Here is a 25,520-nt window from a genome sequence, read left to right on the forward strand (position 1 = left end):
TTTAATTGAAGAAAAAACGCTCAGATATTTTTTAATAAATATAAGTTGCTTTGAATCGTCGCTAAAAGTTTAGTCGTTGAGTGATAAACAACAAACTTTCAATTCTGATCCAACCAAATTATGGCTTAGAATTTGTGCCTTAATGGTTAAAATATATAACAATAGCACAAACAAATTTATGTTATCGATAAATACAATGAACGAAATGAAAAATATTTCTGCACTTTGCATGAATTATCACAGCATAAAGATTTATGATGATTTTTTCTAATAACCCGAAAATCTTTGATTAATGGGAAGAAGGAACAATCAAGTCATTTGAATAAGAACAATGTTTACTTATTACTTCTTCTTTTATTAATTTTTGGAGAAAAAAGATATTTATTGCTTTGTTAAAGATTTTTTTCTACAAATTTTTCCAATAAAAACAAGAAGACAACAAAAAAACAATCTATTTCATTGATAACGCATGTGCTTTGCTTGATATATGTTATTGTGTTCTCGTTTTACAGATGATCTTTTTTCATTTATCAATTTGCGTATAAGATCATTCTCCACTTGTTTTTCATTTTCCTGCTAAAGCGCATCGTTCAGAGAATATAGCAACTAATTATAAAATAAATATAGAGAATTTCTTGATTAACGAAAAATTTAATCTCGTGTGTTTTTTGCTTCACGAAGAATAACTTGAGATCATTTGAAAAGTTATTTGTGCAATGGTTATGGGCTAATTATTTGGAGGAGTTAAAGATTACTTATTTAGGACTGTCTGAAAGGATCATTTTGAAAATGCATCACATTTCACAAAAAGATTATTCCATTTAGCGCATTATTTGAATACGTTCTCATATTGATTTGTTTTATACTTATATCAATAACTCTTACAAATTTTTGTAACCGTTTTGGCGATTTTCAGAAAGCTGCATCTTCTCTACATATTTTCATAATGTTATATTTGTGTTCCTGAACATGAATTGTTTCATTTCGTGGTTGTTTTTTTCAGTTTTGCTTGTTTTGACAACTGTTATTTTCACAGATTAAGTTTGTATGATTTGGTCGATTGATCCTGTTGCATTTCGCGATCACACATTAAAAATGGAGATAAGAAGATAGAAATCTGCATTTTTTTGCAGCGGAGCTGTTGTCTTCCGAATTATTGAACAACAATGCAAATATTCACAAAATGGCATGTCAAAAATAAAAGTAGAAGAGAAAATAAAAGAAAAACTTGTAAATTTACTGCAAGATTGAAGTTTTTCTGTGAGTTGACTAATAACATTAAAGAGAAAACAAAGCGTTATACGAAATATTTTTCGAAAAATATGTGAGCAAACAAAACAAACAGTGCATGACGTCACGATTAATACAACAAACAAAAAAACAGTTAGATTGGGAGAGGGAAAATAAACTGTAATAATAGTGGAATAAATGGTATTCATAATATAGAAACAAAGACACTTATCAAAAAAGCGAGTGATATGGGCTGTCTTTCATGCAGCAAGATGAGTTAAGCAAAGCAAAATAAATAAATAAAATGTTGAAAAAAATTTATTATGTTAAGTTCAGAACAGCTTGAATAATATAGATGAGCAAAATAATATTGGAACAATAAAAAAAAATAAAAAATAAATAAAATAAAATAAAAATTTTTGCTTAGCATAGAAACGACTGCGCAAGACAGCAAACAAATTTCTTTCTTCATTGGAAATAAAAGGAAAAAAAAAGAAAGAAAGAAAGAAAGAAAAAATAAAAAGATACACGTTCAATTCTGTTTGAAGCAAACGTCTGAATATCATCGAATAATTATCTCTCTTTCCCTCTTTCCCTCTTTCTCTCACTCTCTCTATCTCTTTTTCCATCTTTTTCAATCTCTTTCTCTCATCTCAATCCTCATTCTTTCTCTTTGTTGACCTCAGTTAAAATAAAAATTAAATAAAATAAAATAAAAATAAAATAAAATAAAAATAAAATAAAATAAAATGTGTTTATATCGCATTCAGTCCAAAACGGAATAAAGGAAATAAACCAACAATAAGAATTCAAAATAAAATAAATAAAATAAATAATAATAACAAACAAAAAATAGATATTTAAATAAAGCATGCACATGTGGTTACATCACTGCAATGACAAATGAGAAGCTTGATCGAATATTCCAAATGAATTTCTATTTAAATTTGATGATCTTCAAAACTCTTTTAAAAAATTGTCTTTCTCTTATTTCTTTTCATTTGATATTTCACTCTTATCTATTAAATTGTCTTCCTTTTTTTGATTTGAAGACTTTTCCTTTCTCTTCCTTTCTTTTTCTCTCTTTCTGTTTCTCTTTTCTTCCTCATTTTCTTCTATCATCAAAATAAAATCATAATCAACATTATCATAATAATAATAATAGTAAAATAATAGTAATCCTTCTCTTCCTCTAATATTCATACGCAGATCTTGCATACATCGGGTAGTTCTGCATCATCTGCGCACTCATCACTGCATCATAGTTTAATCCCCCCATCCCATTCATCCCCATCCCATTCATTCCATTTATCCCCATTCCGCCTCCTCCTCCGACTCCAACACCAACTCCTCCTCCATATGCCCCAAGCGCCATCATCTCATTGTACCTCATGTTATTCATACTGCTCATGCTATTCCCTCTGCTTCCTCCATCCCTCCCGTTTGCCGTGCTGTTTCTGCTCCCCTTCTTCTCCTTCTTCCTTCCTCCTCCTCCTCCTCCTCCTCCCCCAACATCCACCACCCCTTTCTTCTCCCTCTCCTCTTTCCTCTTCTGCCTCCGCTCCATTCGCATTCTCTTCTTCTTCTCTGCCTCTGTCTCTTTCTTCCACAAGTCCCTTCCACACATCAGAATACACAGTGAAGGCAAAGAAGACGCTAATATGATCAAAAGAGCTGCCCAGATGAATGTGAGGTTGTGCGAGATGGAAATGAAGATGGCATTGAGAAAGGCATAAAGCGTCGCTGTGACTGTCTCCTGGTTGATGATGTTCATCACAACAGAATTGAATGTGGAAAGAGCATTCATTGAGGTGGTGCCTAAGTCGTTTAGGTGGTTCTTGGGAGAGGGGAGAATAAATAAATAAATAAATAAATAAATAAATAAATAAAATGGAAAGAAAGAGAGAAAGAAAGAAAAATAGCAGATTGAAAGAAAAGGCAATGACAAAGAAAGAGGAAAAATAAAAATAAAGCAAAGAAAAGCAAAATTTTATTCAATAAACCAAATATTTAAAAGAAAGAAAGAAAGAAAAAATAACAATAATCATTGCATGCACAAGTATGCATTTCATATATTTCATGCTTTTCATTTATTTCACATATTTCACACATATTTTCCTCAGTCCAAACACACCCTCATCGCCTGCCTCGGCTCTCGATCCACCAAAAATGTCTGTGGATTTTTCATTTTATTCACAAGATTCATAAACGTGTTATTCATTCCTTTGATAAACGTCGTCTCAACCGGATTCTGCTCTCCATCTTTGTGTCTCAAGTAGAAGTTGCCTATGGCACTGCCATTGAGCAGAGCAAAGGGAAGGAATTCATCATAGGTGGGGGCATCGAAACTGTTGGGATGGGGAGAGGAAGAAGAAGACGAGGAGGAAGGAGAAGAAGAAGAAGAAATTGATGATGATGATGATGATTGGTGTGGTGAAGATGAAGATGTGTATGATTGTGTCTGTGAATGTGATTGCGGTTGTGATTGTGAAGTGTGTGGTGATTGTGTTGAAGAAGCACTTAATGAATCCAACAGAGACGCTTCAGAAAATGATGGAAAAGAAGAAGAAGCAGAAGAAGAACTTCTCAAAGAATCACCAACCGAATTCGCACAAATCGACTCTTCCAACAGAAATCCATTCATTCCATTTCTTTCCCCTATCGCCGTCTCCATCTCCATTGCCATCTTCATCTCCATCATTGCTTCTGTCACTGCTGCTACTGCTGCTGCCGGCTCTGTTTTATTCGCCGGTTTTGTAAGGTCGACGATGAAGTCGAAGATTGGGTAGAATTTGACGAGGTCTTTGCCCCTGTAGAGGTCGTTGTATGTGTCCATCAGCCCAATGCCCAGCACCGCCAAAGCAACTGCCACGACTGCCACAATGAACAAGAACACAAACTGGAAGAAGATGGAGCAGCACAGCAAGGAGTCAACAGAGTTGCAGAACGTGCAAGGGACTGTGGAGATGACGATGAGCGAGTAAACACCCAGAAATGCTGCAAGCGAATAGAATATGACATCTCCATATCCCTTGTAGATCTTCAGATACTCGTTGATAAACCCACCAAAATCCGCCAAGTAGTTCTTTGCTCGGAAAAGCGTGTCCTCTGCTTCAAAAAACAGGCTGTCGATGGCAACTGTCGCGTCTGTCAGCTCATCCAGCGCAGCGTCTGCAAAGCGGAGCTCAGCAGAAAGAGAGGATGCTCCTGACGCACCTATGAAAACGGGGTCTGGTGTGCAGAGTTTGGAGTTAATGAGAGAAAGAGAATAGCTTTTTGAGGTGTTGTTGGCGGCTATCTCGATGGCACTGAGTGAGGTGGCATACCAGGTTGGTTGGGCCGATAATAAGTGAGAGGAAGAAGAGAAAGAAGAGGAAGAGGAAGAAGAAGAAGAAGAATAGGAAGAAGAATAGGAAGAGGAAGAGGAGTAAGGAGAAGAGAATGCTGAATAAGCCGAATCATAACCCGATCCAAAATAGCCATCAAATCCCCCTTCTCCATTCGCTTCACTTTCCCCCTCGTTTTCTCCTTGTCTAAACAGCCCACACATCTCTCCGTCTTTCGATCTCAAGTCATCTACTTCCACCAGAAACTCATTCATCGCAAGCATCAGCGCCTTCGCCTCTTCCTTCGCGCCTTCCCACGCCTCCTTGTTGCTCTGCTGCGTGCTTTCTGCATTCGGCAGCAAACTATCAAGTTCTTGCAGCTTCGTCACCACTACCGCCAAGTCCGTTCCATCAACATCTGTTTGAATCGAAGCAACTTTCTCGTCGAGCAATGCAAGCGACTGCCGAATCTTCGCCTCGGAATCGCCTACTTCTGCCATGGCATTCGTGTGGAAAGCAGAAAGAGAAGTGAAAAAAGTGAAAATGGAGTTGTAGAGAGGAAGCAGTGTGGTGCGCACTTGCTGACAGACTTCTCTCAGTCTCAGAGTGGAGTCAGTGACGGATGTGGTGTTGGTGGCATTGTTTGGTGTGTGTGAAGTGCGTGGGTGCATGTTTGGAGGGACTGATGGTGGCGACGATGAAAAAAATAAAGAGGAAGAGGAAGAAGTGGAAGTGGAAGTGGAAGAAGAAAAAGAGGAAGAAGAAGATGATGATGATGATGAAGTTAGCTCAGATGGTAGAAATGATGTGAGTTCATTGAAAGATGAATAGCTTCGAACATCCTTCCTTCCTTTTCTCTCTGAAGCAATGCACTTCTTCTTCTTCTTCTTCAACTGATCTTCTTCTCTCTCATAATTATCATGCTTCTTCCTGTCGCTTTCACAAAAACTTTCAAAACCTTCTCTGAAACACTCTTTATTCCCCCTGCTTGTCTGTGCAATCACATCATCTGGCTCGGCCATCGATGCATCGTAAGCAGCCAGGGCAGCTGTGATGTTTCCTTTGAAGTTGCTCCAGGAACTTGGCGGGGCAACAGGGAAAAAACTTCCTCGACTGCCTCCGCCATTGTTGTTGATGGCATTGAGTGTTGTTTGACTAATGATAATTGGGGAAGGGGGAAGGGGGAAGGGGGAAAGGAAGTGGGTGATGGTGTATTTAAGTATTGTTTGTGATGAAGAGAAATTAACAATATAAAATAATAATTATAATAAAAATTCAATAATCAATAAAAAATAATGATAATGAAAAACAAGAAGAAAAAGCATATGTGAAAGAAAAACAGAAATATGCAAACATCGAAAGCGCTTCGTCAATTGCTTCGTTTATGCGCATTAACTCTTCGCTAACCACTCCAGCACCTGATTCTGTAAGGAAGTCTCCAACGCCTCCTGTCATGTTTAGAAATGTTTCTCCCACTTTCATTCGTAGTTCATTAAAAAATCAAATAAATGCGTTGTATTGGTAAAATATGTATTCAATTACAATTTTTTTAAAAAAAAAAAACGTTAAAAAATTTTTTCAGTAAAATATTTATAATAAATATTATTTTTGCCACACTGTTTGAAATAGCTTCAAGTTTATCGACAGCGTCTAAAAACCAATTGACTGTTCCTGTGCAATTGTTAAATGTTCCCTTGACACTGTTATTTAGTAAAATACCTCCAACAGCCGCAAGAACAATTCCAAAACTAAAGTTAATATAAATGGGGTGAAATGCAAGAATGCAATATATTGAAAAACAGTAATAAAATAAAAATAAAAAGTGGGTGATTAATTTGATAATCTAGCTTTGAAAATTAATTAATCATACAGTAGAAAAATTGATAAAATCAAAAAGCATATTCGACAAAAGCATTGCGTCTTCTTTCTTGTGTGGTCACGACAAGCTGTGCATGGAGAAGGTTTTTTCCCTTCAACGGGTTTTGATCCGATGCATTGTAAAATACACCACCAAAAACCAATAAACAAAACAGCAAGAAAAAATAGTGCTGTTGGAATTGCTATTCCGATAATGCTCTAATTTTCCATAAAGCATCAATGAAGATATTTAATATAAATAATCTATCAATTAAATGAAACGAGAAACACACAACACAGTATGAAAGGCACAGCTGAAATATATCATCAGTTTTGATTGTATCGGCAAGCAAAAAATTCACTGCAACATCGGAAAAGGATGTAACTTCAAATGTTGTACTTCCTAAGGTGTGACTTTTCTTAATTCTTGGAATGATATTCGCCACATCATAAATTGCCCTTGCAATCCAATTGACAAAATTTTGTTGGTCAATCACTAATGTTCAAACATATAAAAATGAATACAATAAAATTGCATATTTCCAACCTCCTTGCACAACGTCTCGTGCGGATATATTCAAAAATAACAACAAAAGCCACATCTAAACGTATTAAATGATCTTTATATATTATTGTTTAAAAATCAAAAAAACAAAAACAATTTTAAATGTCAACGTGATTGTTGAAAATTGTACCAACTGTTTCTTTATTCAAGATGTTTAAAAACCCACCAATTAAACGAAGATTTTTAATTTTTTGGGCAAGATCATAATTGATCTTTTAAACAAAAGAATTAGCTGCATCATGCAACAGATTTTCAGTGGCATATGTCAACTCATGAAGTCCGACAGTTCTTCATGGCAATCAGTCGTTGAAACAGCAGAAATAGGAATTGTCTTTAATTCGACGACTGGCAGATCCACCCTGTCCATCCAAAATCAAGCAACGCAACAGGTTCTTTATACATTTATTTGATAAAATTAATCTGTATAATTTTATGATCTGCATTGTTTTATTATAGCATTTCGCAAGCAGAGAACTGATCCCTGAAATTGAAATGGTTAAAATGTCGGACGCCTTTATATACTTGAGCATTCCACCTGATATGCAATTTGGATATAATTTCCCTGATCCAAGAATAGCCAGCGATTTCGAAGCTAAAATAAACGAATATAAGCAACCTCATGCACCTGTTCAATCGCGTGTTGCATCTCAACAAATAGCTGCTCCAACTCATCCTGCTGGAACTGAATTCCGAGGTCAATCTGCTGTAATTGAAGGATCAGATCGTCCTCCAGCTGGATTAATAGTTTTACGTCATGAATTAGAAGTTTTAGAGCAAAAATTGAAAAAGCATTTTGATCAGCAGATAGAACAAATGAAAGCTCAAATAATAAGAGAGCTAAGCACACGAAGAAGCTAAACTTTATATATTATTTCTGTATGAAGTGATAATTCATTCACAATTCCTTTGTTTGAAGTTGTCTTTTTTTTTTAATGAATGAATCTCTTTTCGCTATCATTTCAATCTTTGAACATGAATTCATTTTATTTTTTAAAAAAACTTATGGATTTTGGATAAATAGCATGTGGATTTAAAATGAAAAAAAGAAAATTTTGATTTTTAAAAGGGAGTGAACGAGGCCTAAAAGTGTGAGACTTATAAATACGTTGTGAAATGTCTCTTTACTCTAAATATAAATTAAGGAGTGGCTTGTGATTGCTTGTTTGAAGAAGAAGATGTATGTTGAGCAGATGGTGGCTCTATTATTTGCATAAGTTGTTCTGATGGAACGGTGCATTGAGAGTGATATTCTTTCTGATGGAAGTCAAAGGATTCTGGAGGAGGGGGTAAAGCAAAAAGAAGAAAAGAAAACTGATCTTTTGGAGGCTCTGATGTTGTGGAGGTGTTAGAGCAAACTCCAACTGAAGAAGATGATGAAGGAGGAGGAGAGGCGTTGTAGGTATTCTCGCTGTTAACTGGCAAATCCAAGTTGGCTCCCGAAAAGAAAGTTGACGAGCCTACAGTGCTATCTCTCATGTTGCGCTTGCACTGCATCTTGCATATGTCCCATTGAGCACGTGGTTGAGGGTTTCCACCTATTGAGCGTGCGTTTTTCCTCTTAACCTCATACAGCTTTCGGTCTCGATATGTCAGTTGCGTCTGAGGGAAAAACAGGCGATCCCCTCCCATCAATGGCGTACTGCTTGGATCTTTGCCTTTCCCATGATTTAGCAACGACAGCGAACAAGACATGGAATTCTTAACATTTTGCGCATAAAGGCGCGGATGTTCTTTTTCAGCTTGAGATGGATAATAAACAGGAAGGAATATCACTTCGAGATTGTTAGTCAAGTTGCACATCACGGTTAAATAATGGAATGGCCAACTTCGAACAGACCATTGAGTTGGATTGATTTTATCTTTGTAGTGAAGTACAATTGGCTGCATTGGAGCTCCAGGAACAAAAGCTCCACTATGAAAATAATTCAAGCATTGGCCATTGCTTGTTGCACCTTCAGGGAAAATCATGCACGGAGGATATTTGTCATCGTTTGATTCAAGCCGTTGTTGAAGTTTGGATAAAAACGATGAGCTGTTTCCAGAAGATTTTCTATCAATTACAGGGCAATTAAATACTCGAGATAGAGGGCCAAGGAAAAAATTCTTTCCCACAAATTCAGCAACCACAAATGATGGAGATAATTTCCAAATGAAATAAAACATATCAAAGCAGCTACTATGATTTGCAATCACCATCTTTGCATCCTTTTGAATTTTTCCATGCTCTGAAATCCAAAAAAATCCATACAAGTACAATATAAATCTGGCCCATCCTGCTCCAATAACCCTCCGAACTACTCTTATAATTTTTGGTTGGGGCTTATCAACGGGTCCAATACAACAAAAAAATATAAGATACAACAGCATGATAATTAAAACAGAAATAAGCGTCAAGATCAGTCGAAACGGGAACAAGAATATAAGTCCAAAAATAAATTTAATCCATCCCCCAACAGAAAATTCATGAACTTCAAAAGCATCGATTGTATCTTGTGAAATGTGAATATCATTATAGACGTATTCATCATGATCCTCATCAGGCATATCTATTGACGCAACTTGTGTATTCATGTTTAATGGTGAATATTTATGAGAATTAGTCGTTAAGTCTGGCAATTCGAAATTTTCTCGTATTGATCATAACCTAAAGTAAAAAGTTTGAGAATCACAATACATTTATTTGTGTGATTAATTATCAAGGAAAAGAAATGATTCGCTCGCCATTTAAAACATCAAAGGTCAATCTAGATGTATGGCTCCCTCCTTCTTCGACAGAGGATCTTGATCGATATATCGCAGAATATTGCGATGTCATGCTTTTAAAGTTTGTTGCGAATTAACAGCTCAAGATCAAACATTTTTTGTTTTTCCTTGTATTTTTTCGTTATAATGAAAATGTGAAATTCATATGAAAAAAGATATACATCTAAGCTTCATGGAGTTGTTGTTTCATATTCTGATGTTAAAGTAAATCATTCTTTAGCAGTTATTCCAGATGATCTTGCTCTAATTGGCTTATCTGCTACTGCAATGCTTTCTGTGTTTTCGCCAACATCTGGATCTTTACTTGGTATATTTGTTTTCTGCAAAATTTTTAACGAAATTAAAAAATTTTTTTAATTTTTTTAAGCCGGAACTGTTCAAAAAATTACATCAACGCAAGTTAGCTTGCTTGTTTATGGTCTCTTTAATGCATCTGTCCGGCTTGTTGATGTTTGCTCACACATTTTTAAAAATCATTTAATAATATTAATGTTATTTAGGCACCTTCATATCAATTTTCAGGAGGGAGACTTGTGAAGCAAAGGCAAACAAAGGCAAAGAATGGATTTTCATTTCCATCTGTTATAAATGAAAGTCATCGAGTTTTATTTGCGGTTCGAGGATTCTCTGCTGATGAAGGAGTTCCAGTTTTAATTGGATCATTCAATGAAGACGATGTAACAGACACTGAGCCTCTGCTTTCTGATAAGCCAGCGAAAGAAAAAAAATCAAAAGGAAAAGATTCTAAAGGAAAGGATATAGTTAAAGAAGAAAGCAATGATGATACAAAAAAAGAAGTCAAAGAAGAAATTGCAATTAAGGAAGAAGGCACTATTGTTAAGCATAAAAAATCAAAAAGAAAGAAAGAGGATATTGAAAAAGACGAAGAAGAAAAGGAAGAAAAGGAAAAAACGGAAAAAAAGAAATCAAAAAAAGAATCGTCAAAAAGCAAACATACACATGAAAAAAGTGATGAAATTGATGAAGAAAAACGAAAAGAGAAAAGTAAGTCAAAGAAAATTAAACTTGAAAATTGAAATGAAAAAAATATTTGGTTTATTTGAAAATGGTATCATACATAACTATTTTTATTTTATGAAAGAAAACAGATACCAATCATTTCATTCATCTACAAACTATTTTTTTTCAAAATCACTTCGAGTATTTTATGTTTTAAATGATCAATAATTAAAAATCAAAATATGAATTTTTGTGATAATTAAAAAAATACAGGTAATTCATCGTATTTGTTGATTTGATTTTTGCATTGTTGAATGAAAGGGTTAAAAAAAAATCAATCATATTATTCTTTAAGTTTTTCAATCCTTTCGAATGTCAAGGCGAAAAAAATTTTTATTGAAACTTTCTCATTCAGAGAGTGATATTTTCAGATAAATGCCACTAACTTTTTCTATTTCCGAATTTTGTTCCACACAATATGGGGAAAAATACGAACTTTAAAGCTTTTTGTGCACAAAGCATGAAACAATTGTTTCTCTTTTAACATTTCTGAACATTTTCAGATTTCATATTAAATCGATATTTTACAACTGTAAATAAACACCATTGATATAATAACAAAATGTGTTGTGATATCTCACGTATTTCAAAATAGAGACTTTTTCTTTCCATATTTTTTGATCACAAAAAGTTCATCAAATGTGCATTCTTTTTCAATGAAATACCAGAAGTCAAATATTTTTTTTATCTTTTTTCAAAAATTGCCTATTTTTCAAGATGGTCAGTGTTTATAATGGTGGTTCCTTTCAATCGCAGTGTACTGTGGTACTGTCTCAATAATAGTTGATAGAGATATTTCTGCTATTAATCCAATTGATTCCTAAATTAACACAAACTTATGCAATATATTTTAATGAAACAACTTGCTCAAAAGAATAAAGTTTATGATATTTTCAATAAATGGAAAACCTTGGAAAATCTTATTTCTCCGAAAAGATAAAAATATTCTTATTTTCAACTCGTAGTGTTTGTGTGGTGATTAAAATAATTGATATGCATTTGGATTCATTGAGAGAAAAACTTTGAAATTTGTCAGAGTGCAACAATCAACAGTTGTTGAGATAATGCAACTGCCCATAGTTATTGAAAGCGTGCACCATTAGTTACACTTATTAAATATTAGAAGATATTTCATCATTTTCTATATATCTTCATTAAAATTAACTTTCATTGATGGGAAAATAATAAAAATAAGGAACAAACCGTAGGTTTTTGCAGAACTTTGCTTAAAGGAAAAATAAAGCAATGGACGTCGGCCAAAAGACAAAACAAATGTGGAGGTTTTTTTAAAGATAACTGCATATATATAATGGATTGAATTTTTCTGAATTATTCTGCTTGTATCAAACTTTTTTTCTGACTTGAAAATTCGATAAAAATACAATTCCGAACAGACGAAACAATATAATTAACTTTTTTTGAAAATACTATTTGATTAAACTTCAATTATGAAATGAAAAAGCCAAAACAAGAATTACTGAAGACAAAACAATTATTTTTTAAAACTTAAGAAGATAAAACTGCAACTATCAAATTTTGCAATCAAACCTAAAAGAATAAAATATTGAAATCCTAAAACAATAGTTAGATATTGAAGTGATTATTTTTGAAATCATATTTTTTCATTCATTGTTTTAGGGACGAAAATTTGCATTGAATATCAGTGAACGAACATTGAAAAGTGAACGGGCTTGAACTAGAAATGTTTTTCTTTGTTGAAGCTTTTGAATTTTTTTTAACACACAAATAATGTTTTTCTCATTTCAAATAAAAATCTTTACTCAGTGACAAACAACCTTTAAAAAATAAATCACACGAAAAAAGTTATGATTTTAAAAATTATCACCCAGCTGCTTCTCATTCGGCAACCGCTGAAGCCCCCTTTCCTTCTTCTCAGCTGCCTCTTTCTTCTGCTTGTTGCGAATCTCCTCAAACTTATTTTGTCCTTCAGCCTTTCCTCTTCTTCTTCTTTCTATTCAAATTTAATTAGGGACAACTCGGTTTCTTCGTACTTAATTTTTACTGCAAGCGTCTTCTTCTCCTCCTTCTGCTTCTGCCTTTCTTGATCTGCCATTTTCTTTTACTCATCTCTCAGAATCTTCCCAATCTGTATGTTTTTTTTAACTTCCTTTTCCAGCTCCAATCATCTCTGTAACCATCGCTCTTCAATCTCCTGCTGCTTCTGCTTCGATTCCATTGCTGAATCTCTCCACTTCTCCTGTTCTTTTTCTCGCTACATCTGGATCTCCATTCCTCCCTCTCACATCCGAACAACTTCGTTCGTCTCCCTGCTTCGTGTTATCAAAAGCTGTTATTTTCCAACTATTCGTCTTTCGAGTCATCCACTTGTGCCTCTTTCGCTTCTGTTTTGCCTTTGTTCTTCTTTCCGTCGCATTTTTCAATCAGCCTTGAAAGAAATGAATCGTCTTTTATACCTCTCTTGGACCAATTCTTCCTCCCGATCGTCAAATTCCTCTAATTTCTTCTGAAGTGCTCGTTCATTGCGATGATTGTTTTCTGCATAAAGGACTCCTTCACTCTGTCTCTCATTTCATCTTACGACATCTCCTTCTCCATCACACGCAGATATTTCACACTCTCATTCATGCAGATCATCATGTCGCACCTCCGCTTGTGGTTGATGTGCTGCTAATTTCAGATCTCCCGGTTCCACTTCACTCTTTCCAGCCCATTCTGGATTGCCCACTGCAACAGTCACCGAAGCAGCATCGACACCCCTTTCCACACAACGGCAACGGTGTTCAGCATCCAAAGATACGTCGAATCGATGTTAACTGCAGCATGTGAATGTGAAACAGAAGACGTCCGCAAAGAGATGAGAACATCGTGTGAAGTGAAAGATGAAACAACATTTGAAATTGTTGTGACAGACGATGCAGCTGGAAAAGGCGAAGAGGAAGAAGTGGAAGATGCTGGTGATGAAGATATGCTGCTGTTTTGATGTGAAGTCATCTGAGGAGATGTTTGTGTGTTTTGTCATGTTGAATCAGTAGTTGCTATCAGTTGTTGCTGCTGCCGTTGTCTGTTATTTTTCCGCGGATGCAGCTGAAAATCAGAAATATAAGAATTTTATTCTGTCATTTGTGAATTTGCTTGTCTTGATGTCAAAGTCTTTTTATGAGTCGTCAATGGAATGAAATTAGGTTCGTTCAATATTTATTGTGCATATTTGAAAAAATGATGCTGTCGACATTGATAAAGAAAGCATCTGATAATAAGAAATAGCAGAAGGATGGGATTGCAGACTCATCCCAGGAGAAATATTGCTTGACGAGGAAGCTTCAGGAGGAGGTTGACACTGCAGCTGGAATTTCTGCAGCTGCTGTTGCTGCTGTGGATGAAGCAGTCGCATATTTCGGAGTTCGTTTTGAATAGGATGAAGCTCTAACTGTTGTTGCAGCTGTGATAAAAAACAAAAGATTGGGGCTGAACAAAGTGATGTTCAAGGATGTGACTAATGTGATTGAGGACAAAAAAGAAGGAGAAGAAAAATTGATGGAAGGAGAAGAAGAAGGAAGAGTAGAAGAGGAAAGAGAAGATGAAGGAGAAGAAGTTGTATTGGAAAGAGGAAAAGAGGAGATGTTGGAAAAAGGCGAAGAGAAAGTGATTTTTCAGAGACAAAAGCAGAGGAAATAAATGAACAGTGAAAAGAGCATAAAAGGAACAAATAGTTTCCCAACAAATTGTTATTCTTCAATTTTTCCTTTCGTTTTCAATATTAATTCAGCTTTCTTCTTCAAAATCGTATAAAGTTTCTTTTTCATTTTTTTTTAATTATCCACATCATAATTTAATTTTGAATATCTTTAAAATTTCGCAGCTTCTTTCTATTTCCATTTGAATGAGATTCTTTCCGTTGTGGAATTTGAATAATGATGTACAAATCATTACTAATAATGAAAAATCTTCATTGGAGAAATAACAATTCCGACAAATTTCTATTTTCATTTATCGAATTCAATAATAAAAACAATGATTTTTGTCAAACCTTTTTCATGTGTTAACATGATATTTCTACAAATCTGAGTTTGTTTTCAAAACGAAAAATATGTAATTATTATGGAATGCAATCAAAAAAATAGTATTTTTAAAAATAACGTTGATAACGAAGAAATATGAAAGCTGATGAAGTGCTAAACAAAATGAGGTTTTGCACATCAATAAAATTATGTCAGACAGATTGGACATTTTAAAACTTTTTCTTTTTTTCAAATTTTCAAGTTAAAAATGTTATTCTTTTGAATCATTATTAAAAAAACATTTTTAAAAATGGAGAAAAAATATTTGAAAAGGAATATCCGTTCGATATATATATCCTTTCGACAGACTGATCTTTTTGACAGTCTGATCTTGACAAAGATCTGTCGATCACCCATTGTGATTTCAAAAAATACAAAAATAAAGAATTTATTGATTCAAATAGTGTTAAAATGAAATAAATAAAAAAAAATTATTAAAAAATGGAAAAATTAATCTTTATTAGTTGTTTTTCATTTTGATCAAAAAAAGAAGAATAAGCTGACTTTTTTGTCGGAAAACTTATCGAGCCGTTAAAATAATGTCGGTCTGTAGCAAAGGCCTCGATTTTTGAATGAAAAATACCAAAAAAATTATCGATTTGTCCCTATTTGAGAAAATTCAATTACACTTCTGTGATAACTTGTTTTTTAAAAAAAGAATTTTTGTCATGTTAAAAAAAACATTACACTTTGTGCATTTTATTAAAAAAAATTATGCTCTTTTGTTAATTATTAAAATAAAAAATATGTGCAAAATAAGTTCATTTTCTGACATTCGTGTGAGGTCACAAATTATTTTGTTACGAAACAATTGATGTTCGATTTCGGATGTGAAAATCCAAATAATTTTAAAATAAGAGGAAGTCTAATAAAGTTGTGAGAGAACCAAAATTTTCATGATAAGAACAAAAAAATCTTGAGAGTCAAATATTTCTCCTATTTGATTAAACATTCTCAGCTATGTGATAATTATCCTCAAAAATGAATGAAAAAGCGTTAAATTTTTATTCATAGAAAATGTGACAATTGCTGATGAAAATAATATTCTGCATAATTGTCTTTTTTTTGTGGGTTTAACTCAAAAACTTGTGGTTTATTCATATTTAAAATGTGTGCTCCGAAAAATTCGAATAACATGTTAATCAAAAAAGATCGAAGAAATGAGTGAAAGATTTTCAGTAACAAAAAGGGCATGCAGCACAATGATACAGAATTTCGAGATATATTTGATTATTTTTGGTTTTCATTTTTTCTTTTAAAGATTTCGGTTCGAAAATTTCCCTTGAATATCAACAAAAGAACAATGAAAAATGAAAAGGCTTTTTCAAGATGCCTTTATCTTTATTTGAGCTGAAGCATTTGTTTCTAAAGCAGTTGTGTAATTTACAACTTGAATACAAATCTCTTCCCAATGACAAAAAACTTTTATAAAAAACAACACACCGAAAAAGTTATGAATTCAAATATTATCACCCATATCCAATATCAAAAGTTAACTGATTGATCGTTTGTTAATAATCAAATAAATTTTTTGATGTGTATAACTATATTTATTTTTTTATTAAAATATTTCGAAAAAAATAGTTCACAATTATCTGAAAAAATCTTAATAAACATTTCTTGTAATTTTTTGTTTGCTCCGAGCTTGCATAAAACCGTCGTGAAAAAAAAATGAGAGTGATGGGAAATTTTTGTTCAATTACATTGAACTATGTCATTTCAATTTGAAAATCAAAATACATAAATATCCAATGAATACAAAAACAAGTGATTAAAAAGGAATTTCTGCTTCCTTTTCAATCTGGGTTTCGCTCTGAACACTTGGCAAGACATTCAACCATTTTCCAAAAGCAGATGGTTTGCTGGATTAATTTTTCAAAAAGTCATTTTCTTCTTCAACTTTGATGTTGATCATTTCTCAGTTCATTCAATTGGGAGTGTTTTTGGCTGTTGATAAATATTATTTCTGAGGAGGCCAAAGATCCAGATTGCTCCACTTCTGAATTTTCCTGAGATCCTTCTTTGTAGGTGACTGCATCAGACATTGTGAGGATCACAGCTCCTGCTGGGAATCTCTGGATGAATTCTCGTTTCAGATCGCTCAGTATTGGCCTTGCTCCTGGCTTCTCACTCACTGCCAATTTGACCAGCTCATAAAAAGAAGAGTCGCGAACTGCAGCCATATCTGGTCTTTCTCCATTCGCAATCTTCTGCCCTGCCACTTCTGCCTCACACTCCCCAAACGGGATCTGCAGCGTCAGGCACTCCCACAGCATCATCCCTATCGAGAACACCACCGACTCCTTCATTGCCCCCATCTTCTTGTTGATCAACAGCTCTGGCGCCTTCCACCTCAAGCACTCTTTTTTGAAGCTATCCTCCTCCTCAAACGCAGATGAGGGAAGAGAGTCCCTTTCATCATCATCATCACTTGCATATGTCACAACTGTTGATGAAGAGATTGATGATGAGTCAGAGTCATCATCTGACAATAAGTCTGAGTGCATCACAATGCAGATCACCATGTGTTCGGAAAACAGCACAATGTGAGGACTCAAATTGGCAAGTGAAGAGAGTGGATTTTCCATTTCATCAAATGAATGCAGTGCCCCATTCGCCACCCAAAACAGGATTTGAGCAGCTGTCTGCTCTCTTTGTTGAAGGCTCCCAATTTCCATCTCCTTCTTCTCATTCCTTCCATGCAACAGCATGAACAATGAATCCCTCAAGTCCACAATCAGCTTTTCATGAGGAGATGAACAGGCCATTGCATCCACCAGATTCGACATTGACGAAGTGGTTGGGCACAGATCATCACCACGAACAAATGTTGTATCTGAATCTGTGGTTGAAGTTGTTGAAGTGGATGAGATAGATGGCGAAGGAGTTCGCTTTCTTGTCTCTTCTTCTTCAACCTTTTCCAATACCCATTCAGGAATCTTGTCTGAGTCTCTTCCCAAAATGTATTCAGTGGAGCCACTCTCAGAGAGAAGATGCTCTGATGACTCTGAATGCTGCATATTCGTATCATACGCCCTCTTCTTTATTCTTTCTTCATTCTTCTTCTCTGCCTCCATCTCTGCTCTTCTCCACTGCTCCTCAGGTGACATTTCCATTGTCACCATCTCAAATGCCTTCGGATCTTTTCTGATGTTATTATTCACAATCTCTCTTAGATCTTCTGCCTCATTCTTCATGTTTCTCCATCTTATTACAAACAAAATAAATCCAATGAAGGCAATCAAAAACATCACAACAAGCACAATCACAACCAACAACCAATAAGATTTCCCTTCTTTTCCTCCTTCAACAAGTTTTTCATCTCCATTCTTTGCTTCACTTGCATTCTTCAGAATGAAAGGCTCAGTGGCTGAGGGAGCATCAGCATTGCCAAAGAGCAGACACACAGACACCTCTGCCTCTGCTGGCGCCTCTCGAAGGATGCTCCCTTGTATTTCCCCAAAGGCCTCCTTTTCCGAGACAAGCCCTTTTGCATCGAACTCGTACCGATGCAGCAATTCCTCGGTTCCGATGGTTGTTGCCAGCCGGAACGACAGGTTGCAGGGCAAGAGGAGCTCTCCCTGGAATCTGATTGTGACCTCGCTCGTTGCTTCTGCTTCGTTTCCCGCCTCGTGGGCAGAATGGAGTGTTGGGATGAAGAAGGGAGACAGCCTGTGGCGGGGGATGCCGGCAAGCGTGCATCCGCTGTCCAGTATCCACAGAGAGGTGTTGTCTTTCGCGCCGTCTCCCCCTTTCACGCTCGCCAGGGTCAGCGACGCCCCATCGGAGCAGGCGATGTTCCGGCGGGCAGACGGATAGCTGCTGGCCGAAGGGCTGCTGCGGGCAGAGGGGCTGTTGCCCACAAACTTTGCATCGTCCATGCGGACAGTGCCTCCAGAGACAGACAGCGCTCCATCCGATGCGTTTGCCACTGTGAGATCGCTGATGGCTGCTGTTGTGTTGCACAGATGGACCAGCGACGCATTCCACGAGCAGATGCTGTCTGCGCTGTTTCTGTTTCTGTTTCCATTTGCACTTGCAGCTGTTCCTGTGGGTGCTCCCTCAAACACACACATGGCCAGCGAGAGATCTGCTGCATTGCTCACACTCACAACGCTCCCCTGCTGTGCCGGTTCATCAGCATCGTTGCCAGAGGATGGGCCACATTGCGAGCAGGTGAAGTTGGACAGGGATATGTGTGCAGAGGGGGAAGACGCAGAAAGCACAGACGAGCCGAAGGAGGTGCTGGTGCTGGTGCTGGTGCTGGAGCGTGTGCTTGTGCAGTTGCGGAAAGACGAGCCAGAAAAGGCAATGTCTCCTGTGGAGGTGGCAGTGGCGGGGAGGCAGAGGATGCTGCCCTGCGAAAACACCAGATGCTCGGCTGCCACGCTGTGTGCCGAGGCGCTCTGGCACTGGCGGAACTCGAAGGCGCTGGCTGACAGCTGGAGGTGCTGGAGGCTTATGTTTGCGAGGGCGACACGGTCGGCAGCGGAGAGGAGGAAAGGCGGGAGAGCGAACGCGAGGTGCAGGACGGAGCAGTTGTCGACAGTCAGGTGGCCACCCTCGATGGCGAGCAGGGAGGAGTTGAGGAGCACTGGGTGTGCAGCTGGCGAGGTGGTTGGCGAGGTGGCTGATGAAGCGGCAGAGGAAGCAAACTGGACAAAGGAGAGCAAGAGGTGGCCATCGGTGTGGCACACAACAGCACTGCCTGTGTGCGAAAAGGATTGGCTGAAGAGGAAGTCGAGACACTCGATCCGGACGTTTGCAGAGGTTGCGAGGATGGCTGGGCAGTGCTGGATGGGGGTGTCGAGGTGGACAAGCGCAGAGGACGGGGACTCGAGCGAGCGGATGCTCACGCTGGCTGCGCTGCATGGTGCGCAGATGGCTGTCTGGAGCGACACCAGCAGCTGGGAGTATTGAGACGGAACGATGTGCTGCACCCCCTCATTCAGCGACTCGCAAGGCTTGCCGAACTCTCCACATTGCTTGCTGTCTTCGTGGTTGTCTGCAGCAGAAGACACAAAGATCGTCTCGCTCTGGTATTTCACCACCCTCAGCAGCAGATCCACTTCCCCCACAAACGAGTCTGTTGTGCAGCCCCATATTGCTAGATCCTTCACAAACGGTGCTCGGAAGTCCAGCAAGAATTGTTCATCTGCAATTTGAGTCTCGATTGAGTGGCATCGAACATACACGTCTCTTCCTCTAAACGCTGAGTTATCCTTGAATGTGATATTTGACAGCATAAACTTCAGAGGCTGCTCAGCTGTCGAGGTGCATTCCAGAAACAGCCACCCGCCTCTTCCTGTGGTTGAGCAGAAGCACTCAGAAATCGTGCAAAACAAGCAGTCAAGGTGTCCTCCTTCGTTCAACAGGGCAAATATCGCCCCTCCCTTTCCACACCTCGTTCCGCCACACTTCTTCATCGTTGTGTTTCGAATCACCATTTTCAAAGGCTCAACATCATTGTCATTTCGAATGACAGGAATATCAGCAGTTGTGTTCTGGGTGACTTCTTCGAATACACTCCACTCAATGACAACATCTTGTTCAACTGCATTTCTCTCTCTTCTTGAATTCTTTGAAATGCTCAATCCTCTTGCCCCATCCAAATCAACATTCTTCATCGTCAGATTTTTGATGTTCAGAATCGTTGAAGATAACACAGAAATCACATCCTTTGAAAAAGACAGCGATTGCATTGTCACCAATTCCAATTGAACTGTGCCTCCATCTGCCTTGATCAATCCATAGCTGATTATTTCTTCTCTGCTTTCTTCCATTTTTGTGAATGAACAGTCCTTCACAGTCAACAACGCATCACTTGATCCAACATCCATCAAATAATTGACTCCACTTGCAAATGATGATGGAATCACAAAGCAAATCAGCTCGAAATTTGTAATTCCCTGAATCTTCATTGCTGCTTTCTCTGATCCTTCAAGCGAAGCGAGACATTCCAAGGAGCAAATGAGGCTATTATCTGATTTTATTGCAGCCCCGCTGAGATCCACACATTTCTGAAGAATCGCCTTCTCAACGATACTGATGTTCCTTTCGTTTCCTTCGGACAATCGATCCAGAGAATAATCGATTGACAGGCAAGGACAATCCGAAAACCCACAGGCACCCATATCTTTTCCTTCGCCTCCAACAAATATCTCTGATCCAAGTGCAATCCAGAAATACACCAGCGGAATGGCATTTGTTGTGTCATTCCCATCAAACCCTCTCATCGAATCCAAGGAAATATCATTCAGATTCTCAGACACAAATGGAAGCGATGCATTTGTGATGCTCTTTGTCAAGTTGGATGATTCGACAAACAGGTCATTTCCATATCTCGCAACATTCGGCTTTTCTGTGCCAAAAACAGGAGATGAGATCGCAAACAAAGAATAATCATCAATCAACTTCAGTGCCATTCCTCCTCCAAAGCCAGGTTTCTCCTCTCCAGTTGGTGCAGTGCATCCTATGAATGTGCATGAAATAATATTCAATTGAGTATTCCCTTTCAACTGAGAAAACATTGCCCCTCCTCTGCTTCCATCAGCAAGCACAGAGCATCCATCAAAAACACATTCTTCAATATTTATTTCTCCATTTGAATTTTCATCATTGCTGTTGTCAATGCTCACACAACCTCCACTTCCAGCTGTTCTTTCTATTTCTGTGAAAGTGCAGTTCGTCATGCTCAACCACTGATTGCTCATCAACTCGGCCTTTGTGATGCTTCCAGTCAATGAGATCAATGGATTTCCGCTCAAAGTGATTGACGAAGCTGAGAACGAATCAATTGTCAGGATTCCCGAGGCAATGGATAAGAATAAGGATACCAGTTCTGATGAAGAATCTTGAAGAGTTAAAGAACATTGAAACAGCGTTAGTGATGAAGAAGATGATGAAATAAAAGTGGAATGTGATGAAAAAGAAGAAGGAAGAGAGAAGATAAGTTTCGATAATTCTGTTTCAACGCTTGTTGTTAACATCGCTGAATTGGATGTTGCACTCGAATCAGAGACTGTCCAGCCACTTTCATCATCATTTCCTCGGATTTCATGATTCTGATTAGCAAAAGCCAATTCATCAGCCATCATAATCATTCCACTCACAGCAACTTTCTTTGTTTCTGTTTGACGTGTGAGAGAGTGCTTTATTGTCAAACAGGGGAATTTGACTATTCCGCAATGAGAATGATCAGATGCCTCAGTATTACTCACACATATTTCTTCCGGTGTGGGAAGGAGATAGATGCACAAAGGGATGGCCACAGTCGTATTTCCATTGTCATATCCTCTCACCTTGTCAAACGAGTCCAATGAATCTGTCACACACGTAATCTTTTGTGACTTTGCAGTTTCTTCCAGGTCTGGTGAAATGACAAAGATATCATTCCCCCATTTGGCTGTGTTCGTTCCAAATGAAGAGGAGATCAGGATGTTTGGACTTCCAGTCGATAATCGAAGAAGAATTCCACCCCCAAGACCATTGGATGCCGAACAAAAGCAGCCATTAAAAGATCCACCACTCACTTTCACTTCATTTTCTACTCCTGCACATAACATCATTGATCCTCCATTCTCTGAGCCTGTGCTCCCACAACCAGAAAATGAACATGAATTCAGCTTAATGTTAATCTTATCATTGGAAAACGAAATCACTGCTGCTTCACTATTTGTTCTCTCAATCCCATCAAAGGCACACTCCGAAAGCGTCAATGATATTTCATTTGTCGAAGAAAGCGAAAACAATGAAGTTGTGGAGATCGTCTTTGCCCAGTTCACATTGTCCATCTGCAGCACACCATTCTGAACATTGATCAGCTCTGTTGTGAATGCTGTTTCTGTTGATTGTCCACTTCCCGTTGAAATGTTCAGTCTGCTCACATACATCTCTCCTGCTCCAGAAATCTCAAACAGCCTTGACCCACGGTTATTCGGATGAATAAAGTCATGCACAAGAACAAAGTCTCTCACAGTCAATGTGCCTGTCGAGACAGCAAAAAGAGACAACCCAGCTGCTTCAAATTCTGTCTGCACTGTTGTGCTCAAACCACTCTGGCCATATATTGTGAAAGAGTTTGTGCCACAATCCACACTTTTGGTTTCTGTAATCGTTCCTGTGAGTATCTGGACATCCTTCACAACATCCGGGATCAGCTGGGTGAGGCAATGGCTGATGGTGCCACATGGATGAGTCTCATTAATTCCGCATGCATATGTGTCTTTTGCATTTGGTTTGGTTAACACTGAGGAGACATATCTGATTCTTCCCCCATTGTTCGGAAGCCACTCGCTTTTGTCACCGTCTGCATAATATCTATTTCCATCTGTTCTTGTTGAATAACACCAAGCAATTTGAGAATTTGTGGGGTTGTCACTAACTAAAATATCATTTCCTCTAGGAGCACTGTTGTTATGAAAAAAACAAAACCATAAAAGGTTTCCATTATATCTACTTGCATTGATAATCACACCTCCACCATCACGAGCTGAATAACATCCTTGTAAAAGGCAATTATGAGAAACAATTTTGTCAATTGGATGCCAATTAAAATAACCTCCCCCTCCTGAACTGTCTATGTTATTACAACAACAATTATAGAAAAAGCAATTTAAAATGCAATCTTTTGTTTTCAATGATTTTGAAGTCAAAACGCCAAGTCCTCCACCATCATTTCCTGACCATCCATCTTTAAACAAACAATTATCAACAAGGACTTGGACAGACATTTCTTCTATTTCCGCGCCAGCCCCTCCAAGATCTTTGGATGAAACACAGTAACACTCAACAAATGTGGAATGCTTAACAGTGCATTCCGCAATTTTCAAAGCATATATCCCCCCTCCTCTTGTTGAAGTTGCGTTGCATTTCATAAAGGATGAATTCTCAACTGTCAGTGTTGCACTCGAATTGCCATAAACATAAAGTGCTCCTCCGCATGAAGCATCGCATTCGATCCATTCAGCGTTTTTGAAGTTCTGTGTCTGGGTGGTTGTCAGTCTATCAGTGTTTTTCATTCTCGAATCAACCCTTTTATTGTGGAGGAATGTGCAATTGTTGCACAAAAATGAACCAGATCCTTCTGTTCCACTCGCAATCCCTCCCTCAAGCACATTCATCGATCTTTTAACATCACAATCCTCCATTGAACTCCTCTTCATCAATGTCATTTTTCCAGTTTGCATTGTCTCTGTTTCACAATATTTATTTGTGATATTCGCAAATTTGCAGTTTTGGATTCCTTCAAAACTTCCTGAACCATCTCTCAAAAAACTGCCTCCATTCTCGCAAAACACAACATCCTCAAACTCACTGTTTCTTACAAACAACAAAGACAAATCACCTCCTTCCATCTTCACCACACTCCCCATCATTCCACATTCCTGACCATTATCAATACCTAAAGTCGTGTTTATCAGCCAGCATGTCCCTCCATTCCTCACATAATTCCCATTCCACTCATTGTTTCTCGCAAACACACTTCCCTCAACCTGCAGCAATGATCTTGCTCTTATTTCAATCATCACACAATCTTCTGGCTTTTCAAGCAACATCCCCTTCAATTCAACTGATGAGTTGTATATTTCGCAGAACGTACGAACAACACTTCCCCTCTCCAAAATACCACTCTTCTCCATCCCACGAGCATTGAAAGCATCATATTCATTTCTCAATCTATCATTTCTGTCTTTGCCACAAATTGTTGACAACAGGCACACAAGAAAAAGGAAGGGAATCATTGTTTCAATGACGATTATGGGTTCATGATCCCATATTTGTGATTATATCCCATTATCTTTCCAAATGTCAAAAAATATTATTTCTTGCTCCACTTCCATTTTCTGGCTCAAATTTTCTTCTTTTATTAACATTTTTCATATTCATTTAATTGTAAATATTAATTCCGAGAAACTGCCTTCTTCAATTGATTTCTTCTTTTTTCTTCAATATTTTTGAATTTAATCTTTCCCAATAAATTCTGTTTGAATGGACTGCCTCATCCACTCAGCCACTTTTTCATCTTCCTCAATCTTCATTAAAATGTTGGCTTTTATCTGATATCTTTATATTTTCTTCACTTTATTTCAAAGATTCCTGAAAATACAAATGGAGGAAAAAAATATCAAAAAATGAAAAGAAATAAATATTTAAATACCAAGATATAAATCTGGCCATTCTAATGCTGTACATGATTGCTTTTGCTTCATTGAATAATATTGCTTCAACTCTTCATCGTGCCTCCAAATCCTCCTTTTCTGGCGCATCTTTCCATGGAATTTCTTTTTTTCTTTTTTTCAAAAGAGAAATTGATTTTGATTCACTATCCTCTGTTCTTTCTCTTTTCTGATTTTTCTTCTTTTGTTCCTTCAAATGATCTTGCTTTGCTCTCTTCTATTTCTTATCAACTGTTTTTCAGGATTTCTTCTTCTTTGATGCATTCAATATTTTCTGTCAATTTTTGAATTTTGCTGATGATTCAAATTTATTGTTTATTGTTAAATCAATCTCGATTCAGAGCAATCTCGCAAATATTCCAATGAAATTCTACCTTTTTCAGATATTTTCCTGCTCCTTCAAAAATGCCTCAATTCAGACTTTCCTTGCTTTATTGAACATTAACTGTTGCTTTTTGATGAATAAGAGGAGATTTGGAGATTGCTCAATCATAGAAATTGCTCTTTCCATAAAAAAAAAAATGTTTTTCATATTTCCATT

At 37.3% G+C, this 25,520-nt stretch overlaps 6 protein-coding genes across 6 annotated transcripts; 3 read left to right on the forward strand and 3 right to left on the reverse strand.

Annotated features, from left to right (window-relative positions):
- Positions 1-1,139: 1,139 nt before the first annotated feature.
- Positions 1,140-7,034, reverse strand: MONOS_3383 (uncharacterized protein). Its single transcript, XM_067873381.1, has 7 exons — positions 6,961-7,034; positions 6,707-6,909; positions 6,427-6,632; positions 6,174-6,304; positions 5,911-6,031; positions 3,365-5,711; positions 1,140-3,067 (listed from the first exon to the last, which is right to left on the reverse strand). Exons 1-7 carry the CDS (start codon positions 7,013-7,015, stop codon positions 2,423-2,425), a joined length of 3,708 nt encoding a protein of 1,235 aa, XP_067726622.1. The 5' UTR covers positions 7,016-7,034; the 3' UTR covers positions 1,140-2,422.
- Positions 7,035-7,195: 161 nt separating this feature from the next.
- On the forward strand, positions 7,196-8,028 carry MONOS_3384 (uncharacterized protein). Its single transcript, XM_067873382.1, has 2 exons — positions 7,196-7,367; positions 7,435-8,028. Exons 1-2 carry the CDS (start codon positions 7,218-7,220, stop codon positions 7,834-7,836), a joined length of 552 nt encoding a protein of 183 aa, XP_067726623.1. The 5' UTR covers positions 7,196-7,217; the 3' UTR covers positions 7,837-8,028.
- Positions 7,986-9,619, reverse strand: MONOS_3385 (putative lysophosphatidylcholine acyltransferase / lyso-PAF acetyltransferase). The gene has a single exon (XM_067873383.1). It carries the CDS (start codon positions 9,547-9,549, stop codon positions 8,116-8,118), a length of 1,434 nt encoding a protein of 477 aa, XP_067726624.1. The 5' UTR covers positions 9,550-9,619; the 3' UTR covers positions 7,986-8,115.
- Positions 9,620-9,624: 5 nt separating this feature from the next.
- MONOS_3386 (putative DNA-directed RNA polymerase I subunit RPA43) lies at positions 9,625-10,985 on the forward strand. Its single transcript, XM_067873384.1, has 4 exons — positions 9,625-9,802; positions 9,897-10,048; positions 10,109-10,191; positions 10,242-10,985. The coding sequence occupies exons 1-4, from the start codon at positions 9,687-9,689 to the stop codon at positions 10,776-10,778; spliced, it is 888 nt and encodes a 295-aa protein (XP_067726625.1). The 5' UTR covers positions 9,625-9,686; the 3' UTR covers positions 10,779-10,985.
- A 2,564-nt stretch (positions 10,986-13,549) lies between these two features.
- Positions 13,550-14,418, forward strand: MONOS_3387 (uncharacterized protein; the record flags this gene model as incomplete). The annotated part of the gene is made up of 2 exons (XM_067873385.1): positions 13,550-13,716; positions 14,202-14,418. The coding sequence occupies 2 exons, from the start codon at positions 13,550-13,552 to the stop codon at positions 14,416-14,418; spliced, it is 384 nt and encodes a 127-aa protein (XP_067726626.1).
- A 2,278-nt stretch (positions 14,419-16,696) lies between these two features.
- Positions 16,697-24,544, reverse strand: MONOS_3388 (uncharacterized protein; the record flags this gene model as incomplete). The annotated part of the gene is made up of 2 exons (XM_067873386.1): positions 16,697-23,210; positions 23,532-24,544. 2 exons carry the CDS (start codon positions 24,542-24,544, stop codon positions 16,697-16,699), a joined length of 7,527 nt encoding a protein of 2,508 aa, XP_067726627.1.
- Between the last annotated feature and the right edge of the window lie 976 nt (positions 24,545-25,520).

This window comes from Monocercomonoides exilis (genome assembly GCF_001643675.1).
Source record: "Monocercomonoides exilis strain PA203 chromosome Unknown scaffold25-1336746, whole genome shotgun sequence".
In the NCBI taxonomy this organism is placed as follows: domain Eukaryota; phylum Preaxostyla; order Oxymonadida; family Polymastigidae; genus Monocercomonoides; species Monocercomonoides exilis.

Excerpts from the sequence above, each read along its gene's own strand:
- MONOS_3383 (XM_067873381.1), bottom strand. The coding sequence starts at position 7,015 with ATGTGGCTTTTGTTGTTATTTTTGAATATATCCGCACGAGACGTTGTG. Across the intron at positions 6,305-6,426 it reads ATTTTATCAATTTTTCTACT|TTTTGGAATTGTTCTTGCGG; the intron begins GTATGATTAATT and ends TATTAACTTTAG. Across the intron at positions 6,032-6,173 it reads ACTTGAAGCTATTTCAAACA|TGGGAGAAACATTTCTAAAC; the intron begins GTGTGGCAAAAA and ends TACGAATGAAAG.
- MONOS_3384 (XM_067873382.1), top strand. The coding sequence starts at position 7,218 with ATGCAACAGATTTTCAGTGGCATATGTCAACTCATGAAGTCCGACAGT. Across the intron at positions 7,368-7,434 it reads AAAATCAAGCAACGCAACAG|CATTTCGCAAGCAGAGAACT; the intron begins GTTCTTTATACA and ends GTTTTATTATAG.
- MONOS_3385 (XM_067873383.1), bottom strand. The coding sequence starts at position 9,549 with ATGAATACACAAGTTGCGTCAATAGATATGCCTGATGAGGATCATGAT.
- MONOS_3386 (XM_067873384.1), top strand. The coding sequence starts at position 9,687 with ATGATTCGCTCGCCATTTAAAACATCAAAGGTCAATCTAGATGTATGG. Across the intron at positions 9,803-9,896 it reads TGCGATGTCATGCTTTTAAA|ATATACATCTAAGCTTCATG; the intron begins GTTTGTTGCGAA and ends ATATGAAAAAAG. Across the intron at positions 10,192-10,241 it reads CATCTGTCCGGCTTGTTGAT|GCACCTTCATATCAATTTTC; the intron begins GTTTGCTCACAC and ends AATGTTATTTAG.